The sequence below is a fragment of the Herpailurus yagouaroundi genome, unplaced genomic scaffold (assembly GCF_014898765.1).
Source record: "Herpailurus yagouaroundi ecotype Mexico unplaced genomic scaffold, PumYag 139, whole genome shotgun sequence".
Taxonomy (NCBI): Eukaryota; Metazoa; Chordata; class Mammalia; order Carnivora; family Felidae; genus Herpailurus; species Herpailurus yagouaroundi.
In genome coordinates, this window is record NW_024412394.1 from 59,245,680 (window position 1) to 59,270,641 (window position 24,962).

General features: G+C 38.6%; 1 protein-coding gene and 1 non-coding gene across 4 annotated transcripts in view; both read right to left on the bottom strand.

The window, feature by feature from the left end:
* Window positions 1-24,962, bottom strand: part of SIM1 (SIM bHLH transcription factor 1) — a 70,413-nt gene that overhangs the window by 10,885 nt on the left and 34,566 nt on the right. For all 3 annotated transcript variants that reach the window (XM_040474257.1, XM_040474256.1, XM_040474258.1), the window contains one exon: window positions 19,005-19,173. In XM_040474257.1, coding sequence (XP_040330191.1) covers window positions 19,005-19,173 — 169 coding nt within the window. The remainder of the gene's footprint in view (window positions 1-19,004; window positions 19,174-24,962) is intronic.
* On the bottom strand, window positions 21,697-21,800 carry LOC121030104 (U6 spliceosomal RNA). Its single transcript, XR_005790056.1, has one exon. It is a non-coding gene; the product is annotated as a U6 spliceosomal RNA (small nuclear RNA).

A 24,962-nucleotide genomic window follows, 5' to 3' on the forward strand; every position in this document is an offset into this window, starting at 1 on the left:
ACACTGCTTTAGAGGCACAGAGGAAAAGCCTAACTGCAAACCTTTGTTTCTCAAGACCTGTATACTTGCACCTGTGTGCACCATCAAATCTCTGAGCCACATTCATCCCATTAAAATGAACTGCAGTAGGTGTCAACTCTGTGGAGAACACTACAGACCCATAAATTGATCTGAAAAATTTCAGGTGTTCATCAAGTCTTAGGGGAAAGAGAGAGAGCAGAAAGGAAGGAAGGCAGCCAATACGTGCAGAGCATGCTGTACAATCAGTGAACGCTGCATAAGAAGGCGAGAAGCCTCTGGGTCTATCCTCACACCATTTCATGGAAGAGGAAATAGGGACAGGGAGCCAAGAGAACCTGGTTCCAGGTCCACCCTGCTAGTAACTCTCAGAGTAACCTTAGGCAAATTGTCTTTCTTAACCTCGCCTGAAGAATGATACATTGGATTAGATTAGATGCTAATTTTTCTTTCAGCTTTAAAATTCTATATGATATAATCATCATTTGGTATCCTTTCTAGTGTTAAAATGGAGGATTCCTATGCCTGTCCATATATTTCACTTATTTAAAGAATATAAATTATTTAGAACTATAATCCAAGTCCAAGAATTTTTATTGCCATGGTATAAAAAGAAAGTTGTTATGTAAGTTTTATTTTACTATTATGTCAATTTTCCCCCAAGTATCCCCTTGTGGCACAAGTTTTATAGGGACTACATGATGCCTTTTGGTCAATAAATTATTATATTCTAGAGTCTTCTGAGTATGAATGAGCATATGTCAGCCATTTGAATATGTACCTCTTTGCCCATTCTACCCCCATACTTATATGGTCAACAAAGAGCACAAATTGAATCACCCATGACCCATCCTATTGGCATTACAAGGAGGCAGAGAATATGCTAAATGTCAAACTATTTATTAAAAAATAAGAATACAAAGTCAAACAGCAGCTGCTATGAACCTGCAGGTGCAGAGAGTATGGTAAGGGCAGGTGTAAGAGACTCCAAGAAACACAGAGAAAGAGAGAGAGAAAGAGAAGCTTAGGACATTGGGAAAACAGACAAAATCACCTGCAGAAAGAAAACAGTTACCACAAGTAAGTGCCAAAATAAGAACAGAAGTCAGTATCTGGTAGTTGACAGCACTGGCCACAGGAAAGGGGCTCAAAATCAAGCAACATCTAAGGTGGCAGCTCGAGACAAGTGTCGTTTTCATAAGAGAAGAGTATAAATTGAGAATGGGTCATGTCCATAAAACAGATAGCAGTGAAAGGAAAGGAGGACACGGAGGAAATCATGGGTCCAGAAGACAGGAAAGAAGAACAGTAACCGGTGAATCCCATCTTCCTCTGTACCCTCTCTACCAGCATCGTCATCCATTTACACAATTGTATTTGACAAAACTGACAAGACAGAGTGCTTTTTAATTAGTAACCCAACTCATGAAATGCTAAGGAGTAGGGAGAAAAAATTAAACTCCCTATAAAACTCCTGTAGGAAAAAAACATGAAATGGAAATAACCATCTCATCTGATAAAAATTCTCATCAAATAACCGACTATGCCATAAGGGAAAGTTGTAAGACAACACACCAAACTGAAATAAGTACGTCCAACAAGACACACGGATGTGCACACACCCAGAATCAGAAATTTTGAAACTAAGAAATGGGCCCCAAACTCCACCCAACAATAACAACAACAACATCAAAACAGGAAAAAATGCAATGAAAACTGACCAAATTCAAAGAAATCGAATAAGTGAAGAATAAGTTACAAGCTGTGAAAAGGAGAATAGATTTGAATAAAAATTTAATGGGGGAGATTGAAGAAAAGCTGGAAAACATGCAAGGAAACAAAATTGGAAAGAGCAAATTAAAAGGTCAGAGAAAGTGACTAAAAGGAGACAGAAAAGTTTCAATAAATGCATAGTGTTTATGTAAAAGGCAAAGGAACTAGAATTGTTAGAACAATTTGAAAAAGAAGAGTAAAGTGTGAGAGAGAATCTGTCTACCCAACTTTGAGACTCACCACATAGCTATAGCTATCATAACTGTGTGCTATTGTTGGAAAAATACATGCACGGATCAATAAAAACAGAATCCAGAATCCAGAAAGGAACTCCATACAAATATGCCCAACTGCGTTTTTATGAATATGCAAAAACAATACAACAAAGCAAAGACAGATTTCTCAACAAACAGCACTGAAGTACTTGGACATCTACAGGCAAAAATAAAATGAACCTCAACCTAAGTCTCATACCTTATATAAAAATTAACTCAGATGAATCATAGCCTTAAATATAAAAGGTAAAATTGTAAAACTATCAGAAAATGACAACAAAAAAAGAAAATCTTTAAGATCTGGGGCTAGGTAAAGATTTCTTAGACTTGATACCAAAAACACAAAGCATAGAAGAAAAAATTGACAAATTGGACTTGATCAAAATTAAAAACTTTCACTCTACAAAAGACTCTGTTAAGAGGATGAAAGGACAAGCTGTAAACTGGGTGAAAATATTTCAAAGCCACATATCCAACAAAGGACTAGAATCTAGAATCTATAAAGAACTTCCAAAACTCAATAATAAAAAAACACATGGGCAGAAGACATGAAGAGACATTTCACCAAATAGATATGCAGGTGATAAATAATCACATGAAAAGATTTTCAATATCATTAGCTATTAGGGAGATACAAATTAAAACCACTATGAAATATCACCACATACCTATTAGACTGGCTAAAATTAAAAATAGTGACAACAGCAAATGCTGACAGGAAAACTGGGTCACCTATCTATTGCCGATGGGAAAATGGTACAGCTACTCTGGGAAACAGTCTGGCAGTTTCTAAAAAAAAAAAATACTGAACGTACAACTACCATATGTAATCCTGCACATTTTTCCAGATAAATGAAAATTATATTCATACAAAAACCTATATACAAATGTCTAGAGCAGTATTTTTTTTTCCACTTTCTGGTCCTTTTTAATTGTTATTGTGCTCTTCCTTTTATTAAATTATTTTTAACTGTGGTAAAATGTACATAAAATTTTCGATCTTACCAATTTTAAGTGTACATTTCAGTGTCACTGAGAACATTCACATTCCTGTGCAACCATTAACACCATCCGTCTCCAGAACTCTTTATTTTGCAAAACTGAAACTCTATGCCCATTAAACAATAACTCCCTATTCTCCCCTCCCTGAAGCCCTGGACACCACCACTCTCTCTTTCTGACACAGGAAAAACAAATGAACCCCAGGAGCCCCCAACATCGGCTAGCATTGGGTATTCCCAGAACCCGGCTATCTCAGAGACCTTTCTGAAACACTTATCTAATCACACCACTGTCTTGTCTAAAACCATTTTTTATGTCTTTCTGTCTACGCATCAATTAGCACAGCAATACCACCTATATAAAGAAAAAACTATAGAAGATACAAGGAGAAATAGGAGACTAAGAAACCACTCTCAGTATAGGACAAGTAGATTTATAAAAAAAATTTTTTTAATGTGTATTTATTTTTGAGACAAAGACAGATGGAGTGCAAGCAGGGGAGGGAGAGAGAGAGAGAGTGACACAGAATCTGAAACAGGCTCCAGGCTCTGAGCTGTCAGCACAGAGCCTGACGCGGGGCTCAAATTCACGAACTATGAGATCGTGACCTGAGCCAAAGTCGGACGCTCAACCGACTGAGCCACCCAGGCGTCCCTAGATTTTTTTCTTAAAGACCACAGAAGACTTAAAAAGAATAATTAGTTAACTTTTAGGGCTATCTATTGAAACTTACACACTGATAATAAAGAATAAATCTTGGTGTACATGACTAATCATCAAAATTGATCAAATAGTAGTTCACAAAGAGAGTCTCAGTTAATTTCACAAAGTATAAATATCACAGATAACATTGAAAACGATGAATAAAAAATAAATTTTTTATAAAGCTCTTTCACCTAAAAAAAATTATTCAGTAACTCTTGGGGGAAATAGGCAAATACAAAAATAAATTATAGAATTTCTGGGAGAAATAATGAAGATATTATATATCATATACATCCATATATATGATATATATCATATATATTATGTATAATAATATATATGATGTATTTATATATATTATTATATATCATTATATATATTATTATATATCATATATTCATATATATTATATATCTTCATTTATGGGATACACAGCTTTAGACACCTAAATTCATAAAAATGAGAGAATCAAAACAAATTCAATTTCTCAATTCAAAAGCTAGAAAGAGAAAAAAAAGCACAATGAAAAATGATCAAAAGCTATGAATGGACTACTCATGAAAAATATAAAAATAACTCTTAGACATATGAAAAGATAGTTAACTTCTTAATAAAATAAATGCAAATTAAAACAGCACTGAAGGGGCACCTGGGTGGCTCAGTGAAACTCTTGGTTTCACCTCAAGTTGTGATCTCACGGTTTGTGGGACTGAGCCTGAGGTGGGGGTCACTGCTGTCAGTGCAGAACCTGCTTGGGATTCTCTCTTTCCCTCTCCTCTGCCCATCTCTCTGTCTCTCTCTCTCTCTCACACACACACACACACACACACACACAAACAAACAAACAAACATTTAAAAAAACAGCACTGAAATACCAATTCTCAGCCATCAAATTAGCAAAATTTCAGAAGCTTGACCATACTGGCCTGGCAGAGTGTGGGGATGCAGGCATTCCACATATTGCTGGTAAGAATGGCAACTGATACAACATCTAAGGAGGGGAATTTGGCAATTCTAACAAAAGCTGCAATTTCCTACTTCTAAAGAATCACTATACCAAGTAATACACATTGAAGTGTTAAGGTTTAAGTAAACAGGCATCACATATGGAACCTACTATGAAAGGATTCAGAGAAAACAAATGAGGGAAGATAGAGAAGAAAACAGAGAATGAAAATAATAAAGCAAAAAAGCAAAATGTTAAGTACTGGTGAGCCTAGGTTTAGTATACAGAAATAATTCCTAGTCTTGCAACTTTTCCTTATGTATGAAATAATTTCAAAATAAATATTTTAAAATAAAAAAAGCCCTATATAGCACATTGATGCCTCATTAGAAAATAGACACAAAACCATTAAATGAAATTTTTTTCTGAAGAAAAGGAAACTTGACCCACAAAGCTGTAACTTAATTTTATAAACATCTTTGTTGTTATTGCTGACTATTAATATTCTATGCATTAAAATGTAATTTAAAATTATCAACTATGGAGTGCAGTAGAAAAAACATTGGACTCAGACATGGAAGGACCCTGATGTACTATCATGTGACTATGTAGCAGTATACCTATGCACTACTGTGTGGCTTGTAGAAAAGATCACTTTCCTTGGGTCTTGATTGTCCCATCTGCAGAATAGCACAGACTATCTACATTATGGGATTGCAACAAGGATCAAATAATATATATCAAAGCACTCTTAAAATGCAAACATGTTATATATGTATCATGTAAATGTCTTTAATTAATAACTTTCATTTGGGTAAACAAGAATGTTTATCACATCACCATCTTATAAAAATGATTTTTCCCCCGAGACTGCATTATCTACAGGCCATATCTTTCAGTACGACCCTACAGTTATGTAAGAGATAAAATATATATGTTAAAGGATAAAGAAATCAACCTCCCAAATGCAAAAAGAAATCAGGCCACTGGCCAATCACCTAAACACTAGGGCCTTTTCTTCCAAATACTCTGATTTTCAAAGCTGAAGTACATTTTGGTACCACTGGTTTGTTTGTTTGTTTAAGTTTATTTATTTATGAGAGAGAGAGTACAAGTGGGGGCGGGGAGGGGCAATGAGAAGGAAGGAGAGAGATTATCAAGCAGGCTCCGTGCTGTCAGCGCAGAGTTCAATGCAGGGCTCGATCCCATGAAGTGTGAGATCATGACCTGAGCTGAAAGCAAGAGTCAGACCTTTACCCAATTGAGCCACCCACCTGCCCCACAACTGGTTATTTTTTTTCTTTTCAGTTTACTTATTTGAGAGGGACAGAGCACAAGTGGGGGCGGGGCAGAGAGGGAGGGAGAGAGAGAATCCTAGCAGTCTCTGCACTGTCAGCACAGAGCCCAGTGTGGGGCTGGATCTCACAAAGATCGTGACCTCAGCCAAAACCAACAGTCGGAGGCTCAACCGCTCAATCGACTGGCCCACCCAGGCGCCCCAGTACCACTGGTTCTTATTGCTCAAGCTTTGATTAAAAGCCCAAAGTTGTGCTTTAAGGGTGGAGAGATAATGGGATCATGATGGATGGGAATACATGCAAGTCCTGTAGATGATTCTTCCAGCGATTGTTGGCACCTACACTATCTTCAAGTAAAACAAAACAATGTTTTAGGAGCTATAGAATATCTGCTATTCTTCCTTTGAAAAAGTAACAGCACTTTTTCCTATATTTAATGCTAAGAAGGTGACTGATTTAATTCCCTATTTAATCAGTCAAATGAAGAAAGTTTACTGAAAATTAATTTTTGGTTAATTTTACTGAAATCTCTGTTTCTCTTTTTTAAGAAAATCTGTCATCATTCTGAATACTCTGCACCTTAATTTATCCCTATTTCTTATTTAAAATTTAATTTTCAAAACAGGCATTGATGTTGGCAAACTGAAAAATGAGTCAAATGAAAGATGCCCTTGTTCTCATGAAACATGAAGCCAAATGCCACCCACCAAAGGTGGGCTAAAGCTGGCAGGCAAAGAGCTTGGACGACTGCCAGAAATGGATGTCAAAGGACAGCCATATCCCCCAGGTCCCCTTTGGGATTCAGCTCATGAAAGAATCATCCCTTCCAGAAGAGACTGATACCTCATCTGGTTAAAGGTCTAAGCCATCAGCTGGGACTTAATGTGCATCCAATGGGAACTTCTTGCAATAATTCATCCTGTGATCCATTCTATATTTATTGAGTGCCTACTATTCGCAAAGCAGTATGCATGATGATATGAGAAATACAGCCCCACCCTTATACTAGTGAATAGAACATACATAGTGCACAGAACACAACTTTAATGCAAGTTAGACAATGACCCAGCCCTGAATGGAAAGAAAAATGATATAGCTTAAGAGTTCAGAGAGCCAATATGCTCTATTAATACTGTAGTTGCTTAGGAAGGGGAAATGAACTGTGACTGATTAAGAGGCAATTGACTATGTGATTGGCATTTGCTAACTAATACCCATAACAATGATAGCTAGTATTACTAAATACTTGCTATGTGCCAGTCACTATGCTGAGATCCCACAGACACTATCTTATTAAATGCCAACATCTTAAAAGTAGTATTAATCCAGGGGCGCCTGGGTGGTTCAGTCAGTTAAGCGTCCAACTCTTGATTTCAGCTCAGGTCATGATCTCACGGTTCATGAATTTGAGTCCTGAATTGGCTTCTGTCAATGCAGAGCCTGCTTGGGTTTCTCGCTCTCCTTCTCTCTCTGCCCCTACCTCATTCCCTCTCTCTGTCTCTTCTCTCTCTTCTCTCTCAAAATAAATAAACTTTAAAAAAGTAGTATTAATCCATTTACAGATGCAGCAAATGAAGCTAAGAGAAAAATTTGCCCAAGGTCACGTGACTATGAAGTTTAAGAGGAGAGATGCAATTCCAGAGCCCTTGCTCCTTCCAGTTCCCCAGACTCATCTAGACATGTGTATTTAGCTACCAAGACAACAGTGTCCTACCCTCTAAGCAGTAATGGTCCCCAAGCATGTTTTCACAAGGAGGCTGTCTTCAAACCCTACAGTAAACTACCTCCACACACCCTTGGGTGATGTCTTCTGATCACAGAGACATTCTTCCACCACAATCACACCAACAGATAGTCTCCCTTTAATGTCATGAGATTCATTCCTGCCTCAACAGGATGTTCCAGACAGGTGCTCTGCATTCATCTGGATGTGGCAGCAATGACCCAACTCAGGAAAGATACCAGATGTTCCAATAATAGATGTTACAGTTATCTATTTTTATTCTGGCAGGTCATTGAGGTTTTTATCATTTTTAGCTGTAAAATATAGAGAGAGACCCTCTTATGGTAAAGTCCTGTTTTCTATGAAAAACTTTCACTCTATCAGGCATGAGAAGCTCTCCTCTTGATTTGTGTCTGAACCATGAGAAAAAACATCACAGATGCAGACTGCATTGTACTAAGAACATATGCATGCTTTTAAATCACTTTTATCTTACTTTTTACTAATGTAACCCTGAAACATAAAATATGTTCTTTTTTTCATTCACTGTTATGGGAAGAACAGATGGTAAAAGGGTTAGATTAAAGTAATACAGCATGTCCATTAAAAGAACCCCCACTGCTGGGGATGCTTCCCTCAAACAGGAGTTGTGTTTACTATAAAGAATGACTTTGGCTTACACAAATTGGAGATTGTCAGGGGTTTTCTCAAAGATAAACACAAGGGTAAGAGAAAAACTAACATCAAAATCAAATGCATTTTAAAACTACAATTATGCAGGTTATTTTGCTAATCTGAGAAGCTGACTGAAAACACGTGCCTGTGATAATGTAACAGAACATCAGGGAAATAATAGAATCCGTTTTTAACTTGAAAAATTTTACCACCCAGAAGTCATAACTAACTGCAAAGAGGACGTCAAGTAGGCATTACTTTCTACATTCCTGCATTCCTACAAGTGGTAGGTAGAAATTTCTTGTTCCACCTTTTCTAATTGATTGTCATATTAATCAACAGTAAGAATAATTTCTGTATTGACTACATATCAAGAAAGGCTAAGTATAACATAATTTGTACACAAGTAGCAAAATATTTAGCATTGGAAAACAATCTTCATGATTTTTTCTTATGATATCCAGCTTAACTGCATATAGCTCTTAAAGAGTTAAGCTTTAAAAAACTTCCTCAAGAAAAATTAGAGAATGCATTAAAAAAATATATATCAATGGAGTCACATCCCAGAGTCAAGAATGGTCTTACTGGAAGAACTGAGCAATAAATATTTCTATTCATACCATAAACAATTAGAAAGCAAGCACTGACTCAAAATGCAATTTTAGCAATTTTAAATATTTTGGCCATTTCTTCCTTCATTTAGAAAATAATATAAATTGTCAGCTTCTCAAAATCAATGTTTTAAAAATGTGTTCACAAGATTTTCTCTCATTATTTTTATGATTTGTTCCACTTATAACTATTACTTATTGTGATATTGCTTTTAACTTCAATCCACATTTTAGTTGTTTTTAGCTCAAAGAATATTCTGGTGAGAGATATTTCGTACCTGTAAATTCCCTTATATATTTCATTAAGTAGAAACATGGGAAGTTTTTAAATGTGTCTCAAGTATGGTTTGAAACGTCATAGGTCTTCTCTTAATCCACCCCCCACAGTTATAAAAATGTTTCTGGGATCTGGCTCACTCGTTTTTCTCACAGAAAAGTAACCATAGTTGACATCTCATTAGCTGTCAGGCTGATGTGCAGCTGGAAAGGAATCAGCACCCTGGACCGGAGGCCAGGTTTCCTCCAATGTAATTCTATAAGGAATCTCCTATAGGGTTCCATATGGAGAGAGCTGTTCCCAAACCATCAAATCCACAATCCACATCCTTTTGGAAATCGAAAGGTAAAGTCCTAAAATTTTGCAGGCATTTTCATTGGACTGAAGTTTTTTTTTTAATGTTTATTTATTTTTGAGAGAGAGAGAGACAGAGACAGAGAGCAGGGGAGGGGCAGAGTGAGGAAACACAGAATGTGAAGCCGACTCCAGGCTCTGAGCTGTCAAGCACAGAGACTGATGCAGGGCTCGAACTCACAAACCCCGACATCATGGCCTGAGCTGAAGTCAGACGCTCAACCGACTGAGCCACCCAGGCACTCCTGCACTGAAGATTTTCAAGAGGTAATAAACATAGAAGAAACATTTGATTAAGTCCTTTATGTCATGGCATATGTAGCTGTAAATGATCAAGAATATCCCAATTTGCTGGGGCACCTGGGTGGCTCAGTTGGTTAAGTGTCTGACTTCAACTCAGGTCATGATTTCACGGTTCGTGGGTTTGAGCCCTGCATCGGGCTCTGTGCTGACAGCTCAGAGCCTGGAGCCTGTTTCAGATTCTGTGTCTCCCTCTTTCTCTGGCCCTCCCCCACTCGCGCTCTGTCTCCCTCTGTCTCAAAAATAAATAAACATTTTAAAAATTAAAAAAAAAAAGAATATCCCAACTTGCACAGTCAATACAGAAATAGTTCTAGCCCACTGGGTAAATTCTGGGTTTCCAGGGCCAGTAACATTAGTTTTAATGGTGATATTCCTCCATGGTGGACTTCGGACATGAGCCAGAATGACTTCCATCCCCATGCTCTCCCTCACCCTCTGATTTTTCACCTAGAGCTGGCAGATTAGATGGGCATGAATTAGATGGGTCCAGGTGGTGCCACCTGCTCCAATCCCTTACTGCAGCACTGTTGGGTCTTCTGTGGGTTTACTCTGGGTCTGGACAAAGGACTGGCTGCCCAAGATATTCTTGGCAGTGTCACAGAACTGAGCCAACAGATTGGCAGCCATATTACCTACTTTCTGTTCCCTATAATAAAAAAGTGCAAATTGATTATTAAATGAAGAGTAAGAGAGTGATGTAGGAAGTATCCACTGATCGTGGGGACTGAGCCCTAGAACTAGGGCTGACTCTGTAAAGAAAGATAGGTCTCTGAGATGAGAGACATTCCAAAGGTATTCTATGTGCAGACACAATGTCAATGAAATTATTTTGTAACACACACACACACACACACACACACACACACACACACGCAAATATCAGCTGTCACATATCTTCATTGTTGCATTGAAGATGACAGTGGGGACATGGAGACTAGAAAGTCTGCTTGAAATGTGGATGGTTCTCTGCTCCTGGAGTGAGAGCCAGAAAATGCTTATCCAAAGTGTTAGTCTTGCAACGCATCTAATTTACTCTCCTACATCTAATTCTTCCTCAGCACCTAAGTGTCTGATTTGTGCTGCAGGATTTTGCATCTGTGAAACTATACTTAGGCTGTTTTCATGTCTATCTTTTTTCTCTTTACGTAGGTTATAAATTCCTTAGTAGCAGAATGTTTTCCCTCCTTGGAGTTTTTATACCTCTACAGGCAACCAACAAGGTAGCCCCACACTTTTTAATGTAATCATTCATTCATTCATTCATTCCATTAACATTTAGTGAGTAAATATGTGGAAGACACATACTAGAAGCCGGGGTGGGGGTGGAGTAGACATGAGAAGATACAATATATCTAGAAAGGCAGTAAAAGATAAATTATTCTAAAAAGAGATCCAGAGGAGAAATATAATCCAGTTAAATTTCATGAAAGAGGTAGCATTCAACCTAGGCCTTGGAAGATAGGAAGAATTTTGAAAAACAGAGGCAATGCAGGCAGAAATAAATACACAAGCACAAGCATGGAGGCAGGAAAGGACAAGGGGTCCAGCAAATAGTGAGCAGACTGATCTGGCTGCATCACCGGGTTCAGGTAATTTAGGACCCAATTACAGGTGACCTTAAGTAATAGCTAGGGCTTTGGCAGGTCTCCAAACACTGACATGATTGGTGGTCTTTTAAGGTCAATCTGGGAAGCAGGGCAGACTGTAGAGGAAAATGTCCCAAAGTCAGGGGTGGGGGTGGGAGTGGGAATTAAGATACCACTGTAATCCTCCAGAGAGAGGGAACTCCTAGGACACAGGAAACGCAAGAAGAAGGGTAAATGCGTGAGAGGATAGAAAAGCACAGCTGGGAGATCAAGCATGGGTCTGGTCCTTGAGGGAACACCCATGAGGTAAAAAAGGCTTTATTAACTGTCATCCCATAGCCCCATTGCAAACCTTGCAAACAGGGATACATTTGCACCTGCTGATAACTCCTCATGACACGTGAGGTCTCTAGGCCTAGAGGCCATTGGTTCTCTCACTGGCAGCTCCCAACACCCACCTCCGGTCCACTGCTGGAAAAGCAGGTCAGACCTCAGTGCACATCACATGCCATTTTATACTACACCGGGTTTTAAATACCTTTTTACATTTTTATCTCCCCCAATGAATCTGTAAGCAGTCTCTCTGGGGCAAGGACTGTATCCCCAGAACTTGATATGTCTCATCACTGCCCTATTGTTTTCTCTACCTACTCTGTTACCATCATGGGCTCACCCATCCATTAATCCTGGACACCACTGTGCTCTTGTCTCAACCACGTGCCAAGGGAATAAAAAGGCAGAAGCTGTGGCCGTAGGGTCCCACAGCTGACAATTCTTCTCTAAAATGTTGCCCTGCCTCCCCAGCAAGACCATGCACATGTTCCTTAAGGACCCAGCTTTAGCATTTTAGTGTACATAATAGTTATTTAACTAAATGTAAGAGTTAGTAAAAACCAAAGAACAAATCTGTAACACAGAGGTCTCACCTTCCTGAGCAGAATTTTTTCTAAAATAATACTCAGAGTTTCATTTATGAAGAGGGTCTAAAAATACCAAAAAGTTCCACTCTAATATTCTCCTGATATTGCTATAAGAGAGGGAGACTAATCTCAAGTTTATACATGGCCAGAAAATGTGAATGAGAATTTCTAGGAAGATAACCTCATTTATTTGAAAGATGCATTGAAAGCTTTTTGCTGTTCATGGTCAAGGATAACATGTTTTCGTGCTACCTATAAAACATGAAATGAAGGGATGTCTATCCTGGTAGTCATAAAAGTACTATACTTGAGAAACCTTTGGTCCTTCTTTTCTCTGGAACTGAAAAAAAGTCAGGTTCTTGGCATAACAGTCACTGGTGCATTTTTGAAGCTAGAAAGAACCTTGGCAGAGAGAGAGTTTTTACCTTTACCAAAAGGAAGCCAGATTGCTGGCAGTGAAAATTAAGAGGATTCTGTGGGATTATTTAAGGTAACAGATGTGGAGTAAAACCTGCAAGTGTTACAGTGTATCTGTAGCAAGCCATTAAATACTTTCAGTTTTCAGAAGCACACGTAGTCTTACGCATGCCCTGTTATTACAGAATTATATAGTGTATTGGTTATTACTGACTAGGGAAAAAGCAAGAGGAGGGCAGGATGATGCAATAAAACAAGAGGGCACACACTGTCTATAATAAACATAACAACTATAAACATGCCATAATGAGAAGTTTAAAAGGAAACTGGAATCAGGAGGTTGAATGGGGGGGGGGGGCGGTATAGGGACTAAGGAGACAATTTATTCATGATTGACATGATTAAACCATGGCAAGGGAACGTCCAACTATATTAGAGTAGCCATGACTCGTTCCATAAAAACAGGTGAAAAACATTGTAGCAATCGCTAACAGATAAGGTCTGAAAAATAAATTCCATAAACTCTACATTTCTAATTCAACAGAACCATAAAAACAAGTTGTTATTTTCATGAATATAAACCCAATACCAATAAAATACAACTGTCACAATGTATCCCCAGGACTTAACAGAGTTGTCGCTATACAGAAGCACAGTAGCTCTGTGCAGAATCTTTGGAAATTAACTATAACATTGCCTACAACAATTTTTCCAAAACCATTCAAAACAATTCTGTTTTGACCTTTCTTGTCCTGAGTAATACATAGAGGTACAAAGGTGATTGAGTCATTCATTAAGTGACTATAATATAATCAGGTCTAAAATCATTCCCAAGAGCATCTCATACCAGGAGGGTACTGAAGGTTCATCTATTACTGCAAACTGGGTGGTGACAGTGAATCACAATTTATGCATGTCTCACATGTTAAAAGAAGGTGCCTACATAATTCCAAAAAGCAGTGTTACTGATTGACGTTCATCAGACATCTTTGAGAAATTTCTAGATATGCCTAATACATAAGAGAGCAAAGAGCCTAACAGAGAACATTGATAGAATCATTAAATCACCATTTACATAACTAATAAGAGGAGCAAGAAGTTACCCCGTGAGCTCAGCTTTCCTCTGGAAACTGCCTCTTGAAAATTCTAATGAGAATCTGCATGCTAAAAATATATGAACATGGAAATAACATTTTATTTTTGAGAAAAGGGGAATAAGTATTTAAAATTAAACACAGAAGCTTGATCATTTAGGAACTGAAAATGCATTTATTACGGCTCTGTTAACCCATGAAGGAAAATTCACTATAAGTGTGTCACTAACTACAAGAAACAAGCTTTAAAACACAATTTCAAGATAAATCTTTAATGATCAAAATATCTCTACAAGGAGCAGAGGTACAAGCAGCCAAGGATACAAAGAATTTCATCCATTCTTCCTCTATAATGCCTTTTACCTCCGTAGAGAACTTTAGTTCAGACCTTCACAGATGTGCGTCAGGATTATTTAAATGAGGAGTGTGCCTTGTTTCAGCCACCTTAATGCGCTCATTTCCTGTTCAAAAACCTTTACTTACCAAACTCAACACCCCAAAAAACAAATAATCCAGTGAAGAAATGGGCAGAAGACATGAATAGATACTTTTCCAAAGAAGACATCCAGATGGCCAACAGACACATGAAAAGAGCCTTAACATCACTCATCATCAAGGAAATATAAATCAAAACCACACTGAGATACCACCCCATTCCAGTCAGAGTGGCTAAAATGAACAACTCAGGAAACAACAGATGCTGGCGAGGATGTGGAGAAATGGGAACCCTCTTGTACTGTTGGTGGGAATGCAAACTGGTGCAGCACTCTCAAAAAACAGTGCGGAGGTTCCTCAAAAATTTAAAAATAGAACTACCCTACGACCCAGTAATAGCACTTCTAGGAATCTATCCAAAAGATAAAGGAGTGCTGATACATAGGGGCAAATGTACCCCAATTTTTATAGCAGTGCTTTCAACAAGAGCCAAATTATGGAAAGAACCTAAATGTCCATCAACTGATGAATGGATAAAGAAGATGTGGTTTATATGTACAATGGAATACTACTTAGCAATGAGAAATAATGAAATAATGCCATTTGCAGCAATGTGGATGAAACTGGAAGGTATTGCACTGAGTGAAATAAGTCAGTCAGAGAAAGACAGATACTGTATGTTTTCACCCATATGTGGGTCTTGAGAAACTCAACAGAAGACCATGTGCGAAGGGAAGTGGGGGGAAATAGTTACAGAGAGGGAGGGAGGCAAACCATAAGAGACTTAAATACAGAGAACAAACTGAAGGTTGATGGGGGCATGGGGGAGAGGGGAAAATGGGTGATGGGCATTGAGGAGGGCACCTGTTGGGATGAGCACTGGGTGTTGTATGGGAACGACGAACCACAGGAATCTACCCCAAAAACCAAGCGCACACTTTACACTCTGTGTGTTAGCCAATTTGACAATAAATTATATTAAAATTTTTTTATTTCTGTCACTTAAAAAAATAAAGTGTGTATAAATTGGTTAAAGTAAAAAAAAAAATTTACTGGTTCTCCCCAAAACAAATTAAATTCCTTGGTTTGGCAGATATTTGGCACCAATCAGTGCTTCCAAACATATCACCCTGCGTCCTCATCCCCAGGGACAAATTCTTCCCCACTTCACCTCCAGTCCCAATCACAACACCTTTCTGTATTTCTTCATAATGTTGGTCTTTCTGAAGTGTCCTCTCCTTTCCCTTATGCCTGTCTACCTGAATCCTACTCTCAAAGCCAGGTCAGGCACAATGCATTCCCCCATCATCCAGACTATAGTCCACGCAGCTGACATCATTCATGAAGCCCTTTGTGTACACCATCTCTTTCTTATACGTTACTTATTCTCATGTGTTATTTCTGCTGTACTGCAAAACATAACGACATTTCTTACACCACTTCTTTATATTCTAGCACCTTTCACCCACCTGCTACCCTTGTTCACCACAATGGCCAGCATAGCATCCTTCAGTGCTCAGCTAACATCTACTGAGCCAAAGACACATATTAGCAATGAAGCATGAAAATTAAAAGCTAAGTATCCCTTTATTATATAAGAATAATTTGAAACAAATGAGACTTTTGAGTAGCTAATCTTTTTTCTTTAACATTCCTGAGGATTTGGAATCCAAGATGATACTACCAAGTTGCTTTCTTCCAGCAGAAACAGTGATGAGTTTGCCCTGGATTTCATGCTTTGCTGATGTGCCCCCGGGAGACCCTATGCTCATCCCCATGACAATTCACTGCAAACGTCTGTTCCTTCATCTGTCTATAGAAGTGGCTCCTAGAGCATAAACTGTGAGTTCCATTTCTGATCTCTACATATTAGTAGCCCATACAGTAGGAACTCAGTCAGTGATTGACCTAGCACCATGACTATCTAAAGAAACACAATTAAAGAATAACCTTTACTAGGCACATAAATGGTAAGTAAACTTAATTCATGACTGTGATTTCAAATGAGACATATGGCCAAAATTACAAGGACTACATATATGTAAGTATTAGCCACAAAAATGAACACACAACATAAAGAGAAATCCTATACGGACATTATGTGTGTGCATTTGCATGATTTTTATACATCACAGAATACTTCTAGAAGAAAGTGCATTTTTAGAGAGGGAAAATGAGGCAAGAGAAGTGTTTTTTCTATTTTCAACTCTCCTGTATTACTTTTAAACTAGGGAACATGTATAACTTTCTCATTTTTTGAGAGAGAGAGAGAGAGAGAGAGAGAGAGAGAGCAGGAGAAGGGCAGAGAGAGGGGGAGAAAGAATCTTAAGCAGGCTCCATGCCCAACGTCAAGCCTGATGCAGAGTCCAATGTGGGACTCGATCTCATGACTGTGAGATTATGACCTAAGCTAAATTCGAGAGTCACTTGACTGAATCACCCAGGCACTTTCAAATTAATTCCTCCCTGACCACACATGCAAAGAGAAGTCTACTGACAGTTACAAGATTTAAAAAAAAAAAAATGAGTAGTCTACCATTAGAGTAAACTAATAGACATTTTAGACGTTAGAGCTGTGCATGCAAGAAAACTGAATTCAGGGGCACCTGGGTGGCTCAGCTGGTTAAGTGTCTGACTTCAGCTTAGGTCATGATCTCACAGTCCATGAGTTTGAGCCCCGCATCAGACTCTGGGCTGACCACTCAGAGCCTGGAGCCTGCTTTGGATTCTCTGTCTCCCTCTCTCTCCACCCCTCCCTTGCTCATGCTCTCTCTCTCTTTCTCTCTCAAAAATAAAGTAAACATTAAAAAAAATTTTTAAAAGGAAAACAGAATTCATGAGTTTTTGGAAGTCCAATGGGGGGACTTTGTTTTTGCACCTTAATTACTGTGTAAAAATGGATAAATTTCTTAACTTAGCATTTCCTAATTTAAATTTCTCTTTCCTCTGTGTGTTCAGCACTCCTGTATATTTAAGGATGGAATTACCCAAAGGCATAATCCATTCTTCCAAGTAGTAAAAAGAGACAGTGAAACTTTTTTCCCCAAGGTACAAGATTGTAATAAGAAAACCTTCTGAGATGTTTAACAAAAAGAAGCAACTCCTCCTCCACAGTGACTTTAACTAAAATGTACTTTTTACATAAAGTGCTCAGTCTTCATAACAGAGGGTGCACACTGAAAACTATCTGGGTATCACATACCTACTTTCTCCCTTTTGTCAGAGTGAAGAGATCTGGCTTCTGTGAGAGATTTTAAACTGTGTGACATAAGTCTCTTGGGGCTCATGATCTTCTCATCTTTATATACCAAGCTGCTAAAATAATCTAGCAAATAGTAGCTTCTTAGTGAGCATTAGTTCAATGAATGACATTTTCTCAAATAGTATATGTATTTGTAGAAATCAACAGAATAATAGAGCTCTGATAAGTAAGGAAATAACAGTTTCTGTAACCACTAGTCATTTTTTGCTTAAAAAATACATTTAAAACATAAATGATAAAGACCACTTTGACAAAATGACTCAAAATCCAGTTTAGCTTTATATAAGCCCAGCAATTATCTCCTGAGTTACTCCAGCGATGTGGCACCACAGAGAAAAGGAAAGAGGCAAGTGGCACCTGGGTGGCTCAGTTGGTTAAATGTCTGACTTCAGTCAGGTCATGATCTCATGGTTCATGAGTCTGAGTGCCATGTCAGGCTCTGAACTGACAGCACAGAGCCTGGAGCCTGCTTGAGATTCTCTGCTTCCCCTCTCACTGACCCTCCCCTGCTTGTTCTCTCTCTCTCTCTGTCTCTCTCTCCCTCCCTCCCTCCCTCCCAAAAAAAAATGAATAAATAAACAAAAAAAAAACAGAAAAGGACAGAGGAGGTGAGATGGTCACAGGGTCCTGGCAGTAGGGGATCCCCAGTTCTGTCCTACTTCTTTCAAGCCAGAAGAGAGTTGTGCATATATCTTGAGACTGTCTAATTTCTACATCTCAGTGACTAATCAGAAAAATAATTTTTTCCTTCCAAGAATACAGACTCATCTTTGTACCTTGCATTGTTTCTGGAATACCTCCTCTGGGTCTTATCTGCTCATCACCTTGTACAGATGAGAGGAGAGTTTCTTTTCCTATCCTTACCCCCATCTGGTAGACTATTTCCCAAAATAGTTCTCCTGTGCTCAAATCTCATGGTGAAATGCATCCTTGATTCTTTGCCTCCACCTCTTAATTTCCTTCTACTTCAGTCCCTGTCCTAAAAATCAATTTGACTATGTCAAGCTCTAGTTTTCCATATTTTGCTTGAGGGGAAATTTTTAGGATAAATCTCCTTGAAATAACAGTTATGGTTCCGACTACAACTGAGTCTCTCATGATCTTCATATAAAACCAGTTAATCACCAGATCATTTCAAATTTTTACTAGCATACCTATTTTAAAGGAAGAAGAGAAGGAAGAAGATAGTTTTAGAAAGTTTTCCAGATATATAAAGTTTTAAATTTATTACAACCAGATAATTAATTACAAACCATTTTAATACTTCCCCAACTTCAAGACCAAACCAAGTTACAAAAAAAAGAAAGTTGCAAAATGGCAGTGCACCGACCTGAGGATATGGGGAAGTCCTGGATTTTGACTTTGAGCCGGAGAGCCTGGACTTGACCCCCTTCCTGTTGTCAGTCACGGTAGGGGTGGAGCTGCTGGTGTAGGAGAAGGCTGGTTTAGAGGCTGAGATCTGATCCAGGGAGAGCTGCAAACCTTTGTATTCCGTGTCCCTGCAGGGTGAGAGGACACAGCCCTTAATCTGCCACCACAGGAAATGGATACATGTGTTCTCTCACCAGGAATGGCAGTAATCCATATTTGAAAAGGGAAGCAAACAAAAGTTAGCCATATAACTGGTTGCCACAAACACCTTGATTATTTTAGAAATGCCTAACATTTAACTAACGGGTAGGGATGTAGCTGCCCCACGTACCACAGCCAAGTGATACAATATGCTCATGAAATTGTCTTGATTTTAAAATACATTTTGGGTTATTTTTTAAGTAGGAAATAAATCTGTAATTCAACTTCTCTGAGCTTTTGTGTCCTCATCAGTGAGGTACAGATTATAAACTCTACTCTCAACATTTTCTGTGTAGGGTGAACTCAGCAGATAACTGAGTTGTGTGGTAAACTGATCCTATCTGATTACTGGCAAGAAGAACATCAGCTGTTTCAAGATCAATCATTCTGGTAAACATTCCTAATATTTTTATAGCTAGCAAACCAGTGAGACCAGGCTTGTAAGTAGTTAAAGATCTCTTTTAAGCACCAGTTCTTTCCACTCCATCTTCAATATATATCTACGAAGCTCTTAATATATGCCAGGTTTTGTGCTATGTGGAAATGAAAGATAAATAAGATGCCTAGAGTCCCTGCCCTTCTGCAGATTACAAGCTATTTGGAAGAAGAAACAGTAAACAAATATTAAACATAATAACTGAAGGCTGTGATAGGAAGGGGATAAAGAGTATATCTTAGAGAGTTCATTATAAAGGTATTGCTTGAGGTATTTAGGGGCTGAAGATGACAGCTTGGCCCTGCCCAGCTACCATCTCAGCCTGCTTCCAGGCAGCAGAGAATGTTGTCTGACTCCTCCATTTTCATAAGAGGGTATCAACCCTTCCCACTGGCAGCCAAAAAGAAAAATGTTTCATAGTCTTCTTTATGAGGACTCGTGGGAGAATTTTCTCTCAGGTTCCAGAACTAGCTGGGCTGCTTGCTCCTGGGTAATTGATTTCTTTTTATCTCACAAACACCGTGAATCATCTAACTCACCATGTTTCCCTCTTTCCACTGGAAGTCAAAAGGCTCTGAGTCCCAAATCCGATTTGTAACCACCTCTAACAACTGTACCAGTCCTCGTGGCAGGTGTTCTGTGCAGCAAACACCACCGGCTTCCTTTATTTTTCTTATTTTATTTTTCCTTTTCTCTAATGGGTTCACCTTTTTAAAAAATTTACATGCATTTTTAATACCCTTTGGATTAAGATATGTATATTAAATGTAATAAACTAATAAAGTTAGATATGTTAAAGTGATTGGTAGATTTCCATAGATCAGCAACCATTCATTTATCTTCTCTTCCTTTTCCCTGTTTGTTCTTCTACAAAGAGATCAGGCAGAGGCAAAAGGATAATTCAGGCAAGGAGTCCCTCAAGTGACAGGGGATAGAAATCAGCTAAAAGAGGTTCAATAATATCATGGCCACAAACTACAGTGTAGTGGTATATGTCAGCAAATTACAATGACTTCATATCAAATAGTCCATCAACTCAGTGCAAGTAAAAAAAAAAAAAATTATCCTGCATAAGCAGCAAAAATTTAGAAGATGGGCATGCAATTTGCCTTCCAAGCTTGGGAAGTTGAATCACACTGATGGTCTACTTTCCTACTCTAATCACCCCCTAAGGAAAACACACAACACGGATTCTGGGCACTCCTTGGTCAGAAATTCAATGCTCTCCAACATGTGGCTCCCACCTATTTTTCTGACAGTATCTGAAAATTTTCCTTCAATGGCCCTTCACTTCACTCAAAATAGTTCTCCCCAAACTGACCTTATACTTTCCTCCCCTGCTCTTTCAACACATACCTATAGAACTCCTCTTAAAAAGAACTATTTTAAATCCTACTCGCCTCTAACCTCATTCATTCCTTCAATACTGAGTGTCTCTGTGGAGGCCCTGGGGAGACATCAATGAACAGAAGGACTAAGTTGCTGTGCTCATGAAGAAGACACCAGGGCCACTTCCTGAGGGAAACAGGGAGGGGACCAGAAACTCTTTTTTTCTTCTTCCAACCTTATTTTTCAAGTGACAGTGTCTAGTCTTTCCTAGGGGTTCTGAGTTCCTAGAGGGCAAGAGTCAAAAGATATTTTGTTATATTCCAATGGCGATTTGCACAATATTTCACACATTTGGAGGAGGAAGAAGACAAAGACACAAATCAGAAAGGGCTGTTTTCCTCAATGACTGCTAATAACCAGCAGCCTAGAAGTATTTCTCTGATGGAAAAGACCCCTTTAGGCCGTGAGTCCCCTGACCCACCTGCCCTGAGATCATGTGCATGTGACAGTGAGCAAGGTGGGCTCTGACAGCCTCCATTCTTGGGTATCTCCTATGTCATATGGGCTCTTGGTAGCGGAATATCCATTCAGTCCCTGCCCAACAGGACTTACTTAGACTTACTTTAGACAAAAACATTGCACCCCTGAAAATATGGCCAAATAATTTTTAAAACTCATTCTTTTTTTTAATATGGAATGCTTCACGAATTTCTGTGTCATCCTTGCACAGGGAACATGCTGATCTCTGTAGCCTTCCTATTTTAGTATATGTGCTGCCGAAGCAAGCACTAAAACTCATTTTGAATGCAACATTTCAGCACAGGGACTTCATGTCAAGAAGCAGAGAACAAACCAGGATTCCTCCATTTTTCTCTTCAGACTCCCAAAGTATGCATCTCAACTACTGAAGAAGTCTTTCCAAAATTCTTGCATAGTTCCCAATGATAGAAATACTCCAAAGAGGCTTAAATAAAGATTTAAAACCAACAAATGATTTGAATTTCTACATATTCACGTGAAAATGCTAATAAATATAAAAAGAGTTATACTCTTGATAAAAAAATTAATATTTTGATGCACATCTAAAAAGATCACAAAGAATCCACCAGAACTTAGCAAAAGATCATGAGGTCAGGTAGATCACAATTTGAGCCACTTACTGTGTAACAACCCCATTCAAGACCTCTTTTTCCTCTTTATAACTCATGTGGATGTGCTAAGGTTGAGAAAAATATTATGTGAGAAATTCATGGCACAGTGCCTAGAACTTGGTAAATGTTCAATTAATACTAAGTATTATTTCTTCACCTCCACAGTTTGTGGCCCTTTTTTGGCACCTGATTTCTCTAAGACAGTAGTTTCACTTTGGTAGCAACTGTAATACATTTCATTACAAACATTTCCTTATGTTGTATTTCTTTCCTTTCTACCTCTAACTCATTGTAATGCACTCTGTTGCTTCTTAGTCTCTAAACTCTAATGCAGTGTGGCCAAAATACTTATTAAGATGAGCTCTTCATTGTTAAGTAAGCAAATAGAGACCTTGGAACAGTACAGACCCGACACTCTGAGAGGAGCTCAGCCTTCCTATTCCTCTAACAACTTGAAAGATGGGTTAAGATGAAAAGCACAACAACAAAAAAAAAATACCCACTTAAAGACATTTCAAGTACAGTTGATGTGGTGCCAAGAGCAACTCTGAATGGCAGATTCACTAAGAACAAAGCATTTGTTTTACTTTTAGAATTCTATTATACTATTTCATTTGTATAGATTAAAGGTCTAGATGCTGATGGGAATCACATTATGAGTTCCATTTCCCTCCAAACTCAGACATGCCCTCCCTTCCCCCGAAGTGAGGCACATTCTGGTATCACACACACACCCATCCTCTAAAGTTAGGTATATGTCTAGTAAAGCTGTTTGATGTTTCCCTGTGGAGGGGGACAAAATGAAATACTTGGGTGCCCAGCACTTAGACTCTGAATGAGTACAGTGAGGAATTGGACTTAGCTGACTTTAGTAAAGGAGGGACAGGACACAGCCCTGCTCTACTTCTAAAGCCTTCCTGAAAAGTGCCACACAGACCACGTTCAGGACTCCACAGGTTACCCTCACTAGGGCAGCTCACTCTGTTCTCCCAGATACGACTGGCATATCAAAAAGAGGAACTGTGGCATATGCCCTTTAGCATATTTTTCAAAATGGCTATCGATATCAATTTACATTTGTTTGGATTTTTTCCCCCCTTGAATGACTTGTACTAGAACTGCAGACATCCTCAGGTACCTCGGCTCTGAAAGCAATGTGAAATAGGTAATTTGCAATCACTAGGACTTGCAGCTTGTCAATCTCACTCGTATTTGCACAGACCAAAGTAATCCTCTTATTCCATTATGGACAGTCAGAAATCATTCAATTTGCAGAATTAACCATCTGAGTCTACTCTAAACTTTATAATAGTCATGTACATATTTGGAGTTACTCAAATTCCAATAGAATAAAAGGGGCCATTTTTGCACCATTGGCCTTCTCAGCCTTTCCTTCAGCAATATGCCATGATCACTCATGAGGTAAATGCCAACTTGCCATATGGGAAGCTCAGGGTGATGCCCTTGCAAAACAAATAAAAGGTATTTATATCACTAACAGGTGCTTTTAGCTTCAGAGAAATGCATTAATATGATTTCTATCATTTTGACTGGAAGACTGGTGTCCTCATGATGCCAACAGCAGCACAACCATACATACAACCTTCAGGTGAGTTGGAATAATTATACAGATAAACAATCAACAGTATTTTATCACTTGATGTTGAGTCAAGATTCTCTGCAAGAACTTTTCTTCTTCGACTCTGCCATATCCTATTGCACTTCTATTTTAGACAACTGAAGTTTTGCTTCTGTCATGCCAGTTTTTTAAACTGGTCATTCTGATGTTTCTCTATTGGTTTTATGTTATGTGGCAATTCTTAAAAGATATTGCCAGATTTCCCAATTGAGCTTAAAAAAAAAAAAAACAAACAGCTGTAGGTGATCAAATTACCAAGGAAAACGTGGAAACAAAGACATGCAATTGATTTGGCTCCAAAGGCACTGACTGCAATAAGCAGAGGATTGCATTAAACTGTGATCGGATTAAGTAGGAACGACTGCGTCTTATACTAAACTTTTTAATTGGATTCTAGAATCACTGTCACACGAAGTGCATGACCTTCTTTATATTCTGGCAGAGTTACCACCAGGCCACTAGGTAAACCTCTGCAGCAGAGAGACCTAGTTTATGTTTCATTTTCAGGCTCCCATGGAGCCCAGCAGAGATAGCTGATAAGGAGGATTCCATACTGTGAGAGGCTCACAAACTAAGACATCTGCTGGGAAATTAGGCTAAGGCACCCTTGGAAATATAATAGTCTCATACTAATAAGTGGATTTGTGTTTGCTCCTTGTGGTTTTCTCCATTTGCTTTGGTGATTTTAGTAGTTCCCAAAAAGTCTTTGGTTTTACATAAACACTGCCTCTGCCTAGAAATATCTTTCTCCTCTATTTTGTAGGTCTCATCCAACATGCTATGGAGTGGATGGCACCACAAGGGTAAGGGATGGCTTAGGCACAAAGTTTACCATCACATTGTGATTTCAAGAAGCAAAGACGAAGGTCTAAACATAGGTAAACAACCAAAAACAATAGGCAAACAATAACCAAACAAACAAAAAAAAACAATACAGTAAAAAACTGTAATATATTTTGGTAAGATGCAGCAAAGTCAACCATCTGCATGATAGGGATTGTGAAATACCTGTCTACAAACCCATGACACATGTTGAAATATAGCTAAGTCCAGACCTGCCACAACATGCATCTGACTTTGCTTCTCTACCCACACAGGCCACAGTGATTTCCTGCTCCCTCCTCTCAGTTCCTACACTGTCCACTGCCTCTAACATTCATG